The 12,713-nt window shown below is 41.1% G+C and overlaps 1 protein-coding gene across 1 annotated transcript; it reads right to left on the bottom strand.

The window, feature by feature from the left end:
* Nucleotides 1-2,938: 2,938 nt before the first annotated feature.
* On the bottom strand, nt 2,939-10,887 carry LOC145432936 (uncharacterized). The gene is made up of 3 exons (XM_080309775.1): nt 6,812-10,887; nt 6,051-6,241; nt 2,939-4,142 (listed from the first exon to the last, which is right to left on the bottom strand). The coding sequence occupies exons 1-3, from the start codon at nt 9,296-9,298 to the stop codon at nt 3,899-3,901; spliced, it is 2,922 nt and encodes a 973-aa protein (XP_080165901.1). The 5' UTR covers nt 9,299-10,887; the 3' UTR covers nt 2,939-3,898.
* Nucleotides 10,888-12,713: the final 1,826 nt, after the last annotated feature.

The following is a 12,713-nucleotide window of genomic DNA, read 5'->3' as shown; positions in this document are numbered from 1 at the left end:
ACGGCCTTTATAGTAAGGTCATCTAGTCCGCACCCCCGTTTTTTCTCCTCAATGCTGTCCGTGATTGCTGAGCGCCTAGCAGGATAGCCGCGGATACCAGTTTTCGAGTCTTTGGTCCGACGCAGCCGGGGATCGAGCCCACGACCTACTGACCGAGAAGCCGGACGCACAACCATTACACAGCATATTTTGTCCTTGATGTTTTTGCGGCATATAGGCTACACCGACCCACGACACACATACACACGTTCTGTGCATATGCATGCCGGCGAGTGCATGATGAGCATGAGCATATGCCTCTGGACGGGGAAGGTGCAGATATAGCCTTGTACGGCTTTCTAAGTCTTGCACTACACCTTCATGCTATCCCAGTTATGCATGAGCGTCAAGCGGGGAAGTCATGGATGCGAGTGTTACTAATCAGGTCTTTGGCCTTACCCGGCCGGTGATCGAACCCGCGACCTACCGGCCAATAGAAGCCGGACTCTTCACTATTAGGCTATCTTGTCTTCCTAAAGTGTGTATGAGTTTAGACTGCGTAACGTTTTTAGTTTTTAATGCTAAGCCTAGAAGTTACTCCGCTGCTGTGGTGGGTGACGACTGACGAGTAATAAAGATTTTTACATTGGATCACCATATTTTGAGAACCGAAAAAGAGGACACTTTTTAAAAACTTTGAAGGCTGAAGAAATACCGGAAAAGATTATGGTTAATTTTCGAATTACCCGCATTTTTACGATACGTCTGTGGTGCTGAAAAATGGTCATCACTTGGACTCGACCTCCGTTTTGCCCGTTTTTACGAAACTATGTCGTACGCTGCGTCGAGGTCGACTTCTAATGACAATTTAATACTTTTTTCTAAAAAAGAGAACAAATTCCCCAAAAGATAACATTTAGGTCTTAGGTGTCCTCCAAGGACACTTTCAATTTATTGAAAAAAGAGGACAAATCCTCTTAAAAGAGGACGTATGGTAACTCTACTTTTACAGATCATATCGACACATGAGTTGTTCATTTTCATCGCTAGTCATTTTATGTTATTCCATACTTCTTTCCGTCCACTGTGCATGCCTATTGCCTGTACCTCTTATTTACATCGCCTAGGCCCAAGTGTGTATCTGGTTTCCTAGACTACTCCAAGTCGTTTGGACTCCTTATCAGAGGTGGTCAGTAACGAAGTAGCCTACTTCTACTTTTTCGAAGTACTCAAGTAGTTTTCCTCTACTCCTATATATTTTTTCACTTCTACTTTCACTTCTACTTCGTAATAATTGGTGAACTACTTACTTACTTTTCGTTTTCAGTTTGTCAAGTAGAAGTAGTTTAATCCCCCAATGAGAAAGGTAGACTAAGGAATTTGGGGACTTCTTTACGTATAGTACCAACATTTAGTTTTCATAAAAGTCATGTAAGGCCCGGATTTTTCATCGCGCTTCGCGCACAGTAGTTATTGGAGTGACAAATATGTTTCAACGAAAGTATCGCAGAATATAATTTAGATACCGGGTTGCGTGGTTCCGTTCACACCGCATTGTTGCCTATATTAAATATTTCATCATAGCAAGTATATGGCCGCCATAACGTTTGAAGGTATACCGTTTGGCAATCTAGCAATCTAACAGGCCATGACGTGTCCTAATCTGGAAAAGGGGACTTGGACTTTGTTAACCTTAGACCTGTTTTAGCAGACCACCGGTGAAACTTTCTGGACAAAAGACATGAAATATATTGTACGCTTTTTAGAAGTAGTGTTTGCAGTTTTCTTTCAATTACGACTATTATACGTTGAGTTCGAATTATAGTTTCAGTTCTTTTGTCTGCAGAACATAGGCTACGTGTTAAAATATAAAAGGAAATGTAGTAATGCCTTATAGCCTATTTTTCGAAAATAAAGCTATACACTATATGGCATTTTTAAGATCTGCCATATTTAAAATACCATATACAAATCGCGCAAAGTGTTAAAGCGGTATCTGACACAACTTCTTCGTATTGCTCTTCGACTGAAATGGGGGCCTTGTAATATGGGGGCGGGCGCCTTGCCCTGATATTCTCTAAAATGGGGTGTTCGGGTAAACAAAGGATTAGTATCACATTTCCATATCAATACTATCATTTACATCCCATGATGTGGACGACTGCTTATTCTGTCAAAAATTGACACCTGGGATGCATCAATATGAATCAAGCTCGCTCTACGCCTTCCGCATAGCACCATTTGCAGCTTTTGACAATCCATGCGAACGAATTACGATCGTTTTCACAACTACTTACTTACTTGAGTAGATTTAAAGTCAGTAAATTCTACCTCTACTTCAAGTAGTTTTAGGTTGCTTGTGTAAGTACTTCTGCTCGTACTTGAGTAGATTTTTTCGTCGCTACTTCTACTTGAGTATCTTTCGTGACTACTTTGACCACCTCTGCCTATCTTTTCATTGTATCGCATTCCTGTGGTGTTTTGAAATGATGGGATAATTAATAATAAATTGAATTGCTATCCGACACTCGTCGAGCATCCACATTCAAGTCGAAATATAAACAATTTCTACTGAATCAATGCTAGTTACCCTCAAGTTTACCGGACCACGACCTGACATATCGATCTCGCCTGCCGACACATACCACTTCTTGCTGTCACCTGTTCTTTTATATTATCTTATTTACTTTCATTCAGTGTGCACTGTGCATGCCTCCTTTCTACATCGCCTATAGGTCTGGCTGGCGTGTGATTTCAAAGAGTACTCCAAGTTTTGACAAGTTCCTTTCTTTTGTTTCGCAATCTTGTGATGCTTTGAAACGATGACACTGATTGTCATCTCCAGTCAAATTCATGCATATTTTTGACCAAGCAATAAATTCTCTGTCTGTCTAAATTAAATCTCTTGAAATTCAATTTTTCAAATCGGCTTGCGATAGTCGGTTATAGTATATCAGGATAACTGTAAAAATCGATCATTTATTGGCTGAATATTCGAGGACGAAATTTTAGCACGCTACATTTCTGACGTGATGGCAGGTCGATTCAATTCTTGGAATCCGCGGTCTGAAGAGACGCCTCAGAAATACCGGCAACAATCGCGGTCCATGCTTCACCGAATACCTCCCCAAAAAACTCGAAACAAAAACATGTACATAAATTTATCATGAAACCTGGGTAGAAAACCACAACAAACGTGATTAATATCGATCAAACCGGTAAGTATCAATGAGAAACAGTTAACGTAATACATATTTCCCATAAAAACTGATGCTGCTGGCAAAACTACAGATGGGCATGCAACAATTTGTATATCAGGCACAGGGGTTCCCAACCCGGGGGCCATGAGCCTTTGCAAGGGTGAGGGCCATGAAAAGCTTCTTGGAGGTACAGAACTTCAATATACAATTGAATAATGTATTCATATTGAAAGGAACCCGAATAGTTTCGGCAGACACTCGTCAGGGGTAATCGTCAGCAACTAGTAGAGAATTGGAAACATCATTGCATATGTTAAAACTAATTGATGTACTATCATGCTTATTGCGAGTTGTATTTATATCATTTAACCATTCTAGCTACTAGTTACTGTATAAATCTTGTTTTCACTTAAAATAACGTTCAATTTTTTCAGAAACTAGAATAAATAGGGGCCATTGATTTTTCAAAATTTTCAGAGTGGGACACTGCTTCAAAAGGTTGAGAACCCCTGATCTAGAAGATCTGAAATTCAGTCAGCGGCTGATCATAGATCGAGGGCAGTTGCAACAAGATTCTGTAATTTCCAGCACTGAATCTCACAAACTGTCATCGAGCAAAGATATAACGCCAATTAGTCTTTTTATTCTTTAATATCGAGTGTCTATGCAGCATCATGTACTGTATAACGCACAGGGCATGTGAAACATCCCTCAATGTTCTACGGCATTTTTCCTAACGGGATGTTATACGCTTCCCATAGATGCTGATAGTTCACCCTGCACTCTTGCAAAACGGGGTCGCGATTGCGCACGTTCATCCCGTGCGCGTCCTGGAGATGTTTGATCATGTCCAAACTTCTGCTGCTGGCCATACGATTCGGACCGGAGCAGAACTTGCACATTAAAAAGCCAACACCGAGATGTTTCATGAGATGTACCTTCAGGTCCCAGGTCTTTTGGCATCTGCGGTACAGTATTAACAGCGATGAGTTACTAGTACCGATCAGGGTTGTAATGACTCGAGTCGCGATTTTCTGATGACTCGACTTGACTCAGGCTGTGTATTGACTCGACTTGGACTTAGTCATTGCGCATACGGGCTGTTAAAAAAAAACACTTTTCCTTCAGATTTGACTGGCTACTTGAAAAAATTGTTAGGTTGGTTAAAAAATGTTGCACGCCAACTTTGGCTCAATTCCAACCGCTAAAAGCGAATTTATTGCAGTAGGAAAATTTCTAATTCCACGATTTTATGATAAATAATTAAAGAGTTAGTCGCCGTAAATACTATTTTATTTGAATCCAAATTTTTCTACTGCAATAACTTCGCTTCTAGTGGTTGGAATTGAGCCAAAGTTAGTGTGCAGCGTTATTTTAACCAACCTGTGCAGCGTTATTTTAACCAACCTAACAATTTTATCAAGTAGCCAGTGAAATCTGAAGAAAGTTTTTTTCAAGACATATGACTAGAGTCTCAGACGGCCAAGACCGAAATTTCGCTGTCATTTCGAATAATAGTAAAGCAATCGCACCATTGGTATTTCGCCTATTGGTGCTGGTACTTGGAAAAGCGATCCAAAACTGATAAAAGCGAGGGAAATTAGTATATTCACAATGCGAATCATTCGATATCACCAAGCAGAGTTATAAAACGTGGGTTTAACAAGACTTCAACACGAAACTAAGCAGTCAACACAGTGACTTACTCGGTCGTGAATTAAAAATGACTCGAGTCAAAACTATAAAAGTGGGATTGACTTGTGACTCGGAACCCTCTGTGACTAGGTTACAACCCTGGTACTGATATGTTTCATATCCGTTCGGGCTGAGCACAATGATTTGATTACTTAAATCTGAATCGAGTACTATTCTATTGATTTGAGTTGGGTATTGATAAATGATTTTATCGAGTATTGAAAATATACGCTCCTTTCCAGTAAGAGTTAATGTATCAACAAAAACTATAACTCCGATACTGTTACTGTGGTAGCCTTGAAACCGCAGGTCGTACTACAGCATACGAAACATGTAATACAAATCTACGCACGTTAGCGAAAATGACATATCTGCGAAGTCGTGATCACTCCCAACCATTGTCACAAACTGCAATAACATACTATGTATGGTCGAAAAAATACCAAATCACGTTTAATGCGATGTGGAACCAGGGTCCTAACTCAGTCACAAGGTTCCGACTCACAAGTCAATCTCACTTTTATAGTTTTGACACGAGTCAAGTCGAGTCATTTTCAATTCAGCACCGAGTCAAGTCCGAGTCAGTGAGTATGGGGGCGAGTCCGAGTCCTAAGTCATTATGTACACTGTTCATTAGTTTTGAGTTCAAACCGGTTCAACCCACGTTTTTTAACTCTGCTCGAGTGGCTCGCATTCATAATATAGGCTACTAATTTTCCTCATTCATTACCAGTTTCTGGGCCTATTTTCCCAGTATCAGGACAGATAGACGAAATATCAACCGTGTGGTAACTTTACTATTCGTCGAAGTTACACTGAAATGTCTGTCTTGGCTATCCTAGTCTCGAGTCATTTTACACATCTGAAAAAATGACTTGATTCAAGTCGAGTCACCAAAAAATTGTGACTCGGAGTCATTAGAACCCTGTGTAGAACTTGCACTATATTCATTGCAGTCGCATATTAAGGTACCAGTACATATTCCAACTTTCCACATCATCAATACTGTTAGTATGTTACCATGGCTTAATGAGTGATACTCTTATTGGTTCCAAGTCGAATCACTCAGGTACCAGATTACAATAAATACTCTCACACTCACACACACACCACCAATATCATCTTTGCATCCTTATAGTAAGCTAACAACAAAATAGACGTAATGAAGAAAATTACCTTTGCTTGCATTTGGAGCACCGAAGGGTGTTTGCATTGATATAGTGCTTTGGAAAAAACTTGATTGCTTCAGCAGCCTGTTCCTTCGTGCATTTCTCGGAGATCGTCGCCTTGAAGGACACGGCATCCACGGCTTCTGCGGAAGCGCTTTCGGGAGGTGCGCTTTCCGTTTTGACAGCTTGCGTTGGAGGCTGAAATGAATAAAGAATACACCTTACAAGGAGCTCAACATGAACAACAATTCAGTCTTGATATTAGAGTAGATGGCAGTCTGGTATGCAGACACATTTTATCTCATAGAGTGAGAAGTTTTTGAGCATAACGGAAAAATAAAATTTTAAAAAACATTGATGTTGAAACATGTTTCAATATGAATATATTACTCGATTGTAAATTGAAGTTCTCTACCACAAAAAGCCCCTTCAAATTACGCGTAAAATGAAGGCATCTTATAAGAAACGAAAAAGTGGCTTGATCAAGCCGACACTTACAGCTAGGGGAGAGTGAGAAGTTTAAACCTTACCCTGATCTTAATCCTAATCTGATCTTAGCCCTAATTTAACCCAAACCCTAACATGCTCCAATAATGTTCAAGTTTTGCATGCTAATTGTGGTGATTACTGTTTCCTCTTATCTCATCATTTTTTCTGTTGATTACGCACATGTTTAATTACCTATATATTGCACGCTTTCGGTACGGTCATATGTTCAGGGACCAAAATGAAGAAATTTTGTAATTAACAAAATGATTTGATAGCTACCTTTGACTTGACGTCGTGCTTAGAGTCAGCCTTCTCTACATCAACCAACGTCAACAAACCACACGACACTTTCAAATCCTTCAGTATATCCGGCTCCATATGATGCGTCCTCGACAAGTGCCTTAAGAGATTCTCTCTCGAGAAGTAAAACCTCTTGCAAATCATGCACTTTGCGTTTGTGATGTCAAAACCGTGTTTCAACCCGGCTACTTGCGCCGCTGAATCGACGCTAGAAGAATCGTAACACGTGGCTAGAGCTTCTTCGGTTGTAAACGAATGCACCGTGATAAGATGCCTTCTAATATCCGGGGGGGTCGCGAATTTTTTATTGCATGTGAAACACTTTAGCTTTCCGATGTCGTATTCAGCAGTCGCTTTTGAAGAGATAGATTTGGAATCGTGTTGCTGCACTCTCGGCGAATTACGCAGCTCGACTTTGATGAAAGTACGCCCGTTACTTGATGTGGTAGTAGGCACGGTGGTTGAGTCCGAAGATATCCTGCGAATAATCAAATTTTTGACCCCGGTCCCGTTTCTGTCGTTACTTTTCAACGAGGTGACTTGCGACAGAGTGATTTTTTGTAAATTTCCGCTACCAGTCACTTGCTTAGTGCCTGTAATCACTTTTCCGTTGAATGAAGTCACGGTACGTCCAGTTCTGGTCACCATCGGCGCTAATTGCCTCAATTTTTTAGGAGGCGGCTCCTCTGCATTGTCGTCTTCATGCAGCGTTTCTTGATTCAAGTCTTGAGACGATTTCTTGCCACTGTCCACGCTGTTTTTATCAGTGTCAGCATTTTCATTTACATGACCGACATCATCAGCGGTAGGGCCATTGACGGATAGCTCATGCATCTGTTCACTAGCTGATAAGTTGGTAGCGCCCGATTCTACAAACTGCACTTTTTCCAATTTCAAAGCATGCCCTGACATATTGGTTCCGTTCGGATTCTGATCTGCATCGGTGTCTGACGCGCTACCAGATTGCATCGAGGACGTAAGACTTGCGTTCGCAGAGTTGGCTTGTTGCGATAAAGAATTGGCTCGCTCTTCAGACAAAGTCGGGCTCCTGTTGGTCACAGTGAACAGGTGTCGTAACCTTCTCAAAGTCGGGCTGTTTGAGGTAGTGTTTCTGGCTATGTCTTTCAGCTGGAAGTATTTCTTTTCGCCTTTGATAATCAGATTGTGTGCCTCTAACAAATGCCTGCGGACGTTCGTCCTCCTGCACAAACCCTGGTGGCATACGGGACACTGCACGGAGCTCAAAATAAACTCTTGGGGGAGAACGTGAATCCTTCTGCTCGGGCCGAGGTTAATTTCTTCCACGCATTGACTTAGTAAGTTATCGCTTGGCTCAGAACGTCGCGATCTAGTACGCCCGCTGCGTGATTGAAATGGAGAACTAGTTGTGGCGCATGAAATAGGCACTAAAGCTTTAGATACTGCGTTTTCTGCAGTGTTCATGGCTTTATACGCATCAACTACACTCATGCCATGTATCGTTATCAAATGGCGCTTCACACTTTTCTTCTCTACAAACCTTTTCCTGCACGTAGGGCAGGAATACGGTTTTGCGATTTCGTGACCACCAGATTTAGATTTGCCCACAAAAAACTTGCCTAAGTGCGACATTGACGGGGAATCTCGCACTTTCGGAACGGGATTTATGACAGATGAAGATGTAGTCACGACTCTGGCCATTTCAACAGGAAAACGTTGTGTTATCACGGGCTTAATCATGGTAGGAATAGCCGCGACAGACTTACGACTAGACTCAGGCGTTGTTTGATTAGACTGAGTCGGTTCATCAAAAGATACAACAGTAGGCTCTGGTTCAGGAGGATGGAGGATGTTAAGTATTCTTTGAAAGGCCTCATCATCTTCTCTCGAACTATTAGCAGCTCGGTTGAGAACAGACGACATCAAGCCTTCGTTTGTACAATAATCTTGCTTGTGTCGAATTATGTTCGGCAAAGACCTGAACATTCCACGACAACGCTTACATTCGTAGATGATATTAACTTCGCTCGACAGAATCCTGCGCACTTGATCGGTGCCATTTGCGTACGACGTCATCAACTGCTTTAAAGCTTCTTTCTGCCCTTGCAGAGGTCGATGCATGTTCAAAATTGTTTCGTCATTTCCAAGTGCGTTGTTTACCATTGGTTTACCAGACGCAGCCTGATATAGTAGGTGGATGATATTAGTCATTACGTCGCCACTTTGGTCGGAATTGCTGGTGTCTAGATCATTTTGAGAAATAGGAGTCTGAATGGGGCTGTCACTATTAGTGACTGCAGGGAGGATTTCAGTGTCGACCAATGAAATGGATGGAGAAGGTTCTTTCATTTCTGACGAAGTTGGTGAATTTGATGTGTCCGCAGATAAGGCTGCAATGACGGACATCAGGTCTTTTTTCCTTTCTCTGTTTGTGGTTGATCCCTCTTTCATTGCATTTTCATTGACGTTTTCTTGGGTTGCAGACATGGCGAAGTAACGTCGGTTGTAGTTGAAAACGGGAATATTTTCAGGTAAGCATTGCCTATGAATAAATAATGTTATATTGCCTACCAGAAGTGGAACAAAATGAAAGCAATATAATTTACCGCGGCTACAAGGTAGCCTTCTTGGGGCTCTGATTGACCCCTAAATATGCCACAAAATATAGTATACGACAGTTGTTTGTTTCTATGAATACGTATAGTCAATTTCCGTATATGAATGCTAAAATGAGGGATACTAGTTGTGTTTAAAGCCGTCCAAGGCCGCTTCTGAAAACGGGATAATAGAATTCCTGCAGACTATCGTCAAACGCATAGATGAATACCCGTCAGACAATGATATATCTCGAGTTCTGCTGGTCATAGACCTTTCTGTTTCGTCTCTGCATTCACATAGACTTCTATAGATTCTATATCGGTTTATCTTGGCATTGATAGGCGCAGATTAGCGATGTATGCGGCCCATACAAACATTGATATTTGAAATGTGGCTCCGACATCACAAGTTTGGGAACCACTGGTATAGAAGATAGGTATATGAACTTTACACATCACATCTACTCTTACGATGGTAATCAATTATAGCCAGCCCTTATTACAGGCTATTTATTACTTATAATATTCAGTGATTTAAAGTTATCGAAATTAAACGATCAAAGTGTCAAAGTATGGTAATATTTTGTGTTGAAATAAACATACGGTATTGAATTAGAGATTCTTTACACGACCCCTTCGGAGGTCGCGGCCGTAGTTTGTGAAGCCTTGGCACAAGATATCTTCTGATGTTTACAGGATTGTAAACTAGTAATACATATCATCAGAAAGCTTTGTTGAAATTGTTCAGTCTCACGATACAAATCAAATATTCTAAACTGGAAAATATCCAGCATTTTCATACAGTTTTTTAATTATATTAAAGGATTAGGATCACTGAACTCGCAAAAATCCGGGCATTAAATTAATTTCCGAATTAGGAAATGAAGTTCATTTCATATCAGATCAGAGCTCATTATCATAAGCAAGCTTGGCTAGTTGCGCATATAGGCCAACAGTTTCCCAGCAACCCAGTATACCAGTTTCAGAGAAAACAGAAATCAGTTAGGAAATAAAATTAGATCAGAGAAACAAATCACAATAGAATTAGATTACCGGCATTTCGTTCTAATTCGTCTATTCGGACAAATCGAATTGTCTAGTTGTCGAAGTCGACCAGGTGTGCGTGAATGGCGTGCCGCGTGCCCGCACTGCACCCAAGTCATTGTTACCATACTCTACGATTGGAAATCAAAACAGATAATGTCCCCGACCCCAAAATCAAAGCAATATCCTCTGACTAAATGTGTCCGGTACTAACTTGTTCTAACTTCTGCTTTTCCCAACTATTTTTGTAGAAATGTCGCGACAGCCAAGGTGGAGGGGCGTCACGTCACCGCCTACCATTAGGTATCCATACTATAGTGCCAAATCTCCTCACTTACAGCTGAAATTTCATGAAATACTTATGATCTTATCAACGGAAATTAACACAAAAGAACTGCAGCCGGTCTTTAAACCTGAATACTTTTATGACAATTTTAAAACGCTCCAACGCCTGTCCGCCATCTTGCGCCGATCCCACTTTCGCGAATTATGGCGCGTTGTTGATGCGGAACGTCATTATGTCCTGTTCCTGATTGGTCACATTCCCTTACGTGAACAAGGGCATTCTTTTGTACGGCATGTATCTATAGATAACTAGGTTAGTTATCTATAATGTATCTGTAACAGGGGGATCTCTGTGAAATCCTTGCATATTGACAGGGTTATATTTATGTGTTCCCGTAATAATTTGTTTCGGTATTATCACCAAAATTACAACTCTAGATGACGCTATGGTGTTATAATTTCAGTCTTGTTTGCGCAACCGGAAACCTCGTGCTTTGAGTGGCGATGTGAACAGGAGGCTTGGCGCGTGACGCGCTCTCAATGTGCGACCGTTGCGAGAAAAAGGTTAACAAGATCCCACGCCGCGGGCGGCACTTTGGAACGCGCCCGCCGATGGTGTTACACGTAGCACACTAGTCACTTGAATTATTCAATCATTTTGTTCGTGCCCGAGTTGGCTCTTGCTTCGATCCTCATTTCACATCCTATCAGATTTCTACTTTTTATGGTTCCAAAACATATTATATTCGTTTTCGTACAAGCTGGGTAGAATTCATGGACGGGCGTGCTTAGGCATATTCTCTTGGTATCCTACTGGATACTCTGATTCGAGGCGTTTAGTTAATAATATTTATACTATAATTTGACAGCTTTGACTTTGAAAATTGTGGGGAAAACACTATCACTTTTCATCGGACGTATTGCATCCTTATCGCAGCCGCCACCATCAGTGCTTGATTTGCTCTCCGCATTGTAATGCGTCAAGTGTAATCTATGGTGCATTTTGGCGAACCATGATGGTTGTCGGCTCGGGCGTCGCCAGCACTATTCAGAGAGTGTCATTTGTGCAATTAAAATACGTGGTTCCCATTAGCTACTTTCAAGCGTGGGGTGGATTTTAGGCTCTACTGTGAAACCTAAGTTCATGACGAAATATACTTGAACTTCGACTGATAAAAATAATTAAAAGTCATGATGTAGCCTACTATTTGAACACACGGTGATAGTGATATTCTATAAAGATCTATCGTTTTATCAAAATCACCAAACGATATCGGCTGACTTTGCAGCCTAGCTCATTGCTGCGTAACTTCGCCAACAACTGAGAATTTTAAATATAGGTATACTGTGGCTGTTTGAAAATTACGCTGAGTCGTCTATGAAGAATGAATGATGCAGTTGACCTTCAAACCCAAATTCATAAATCGACAGGCCTACCTACAAACATAAAGAAAATAACGAATAGGTCTTGATAAGGCATAGCACAAATATTCTTGTGGGTTGTGCGCATTGTGGTAATTCATATTCCAGCCACGCGTCTTCATAGAATCATCCTGTCACGATCCTATTCACTGTATCGCCCCCGATGTAAGTGTGCGGATCGAGCACGGTTAATCAAGTGTTAGCAAGTGAACTCATTCCATATCGCAATTCTTATTGTATATTGGAGCCGATAGAATTACTAATCAGAATGATTCGTATTCTGAAGCACCATCCCTATACAGCACACTAGTTTATCAGGATCAGCTGTAGAGCGGTTGGCATGCCAATTTAATTAATTGACTTCGGCTTCTTTCTGTTCACTATATTGCAATTCTTGTGGCGTTTTGAATTGATAAAATTATAGTGATAAGCCTTTACGCAGTTTCTGTATTCGTAGAAACTTGCCTAGCGAACCCTGCAGCTCTGTTGTGCAAAGAGTCTGCAAACGCCAAGTTTTCGCTGAGTGACAAAATCAAAAAGCTTCAACCATATTT

The sequence above is a fragment of the Botryllus schlosseri genome, chromosome 2, assembly GCF_051294905.1.
Source record: "Botryllus schlosseri isolate E-star chromosome 2, Bs_hap1, whole genome shotgun sequence".
Classification (NCBI taxonomy): domain Eukaryota; kingdom Metazoa; phylum Chordata; class Ascidiacea; order Stolidobranchia; family Styelidae; genus Botryllus; species Botryllus schlosseri.
This window is presented reverse-complemented; position numbering and strand designations above follow the sequence as displayed.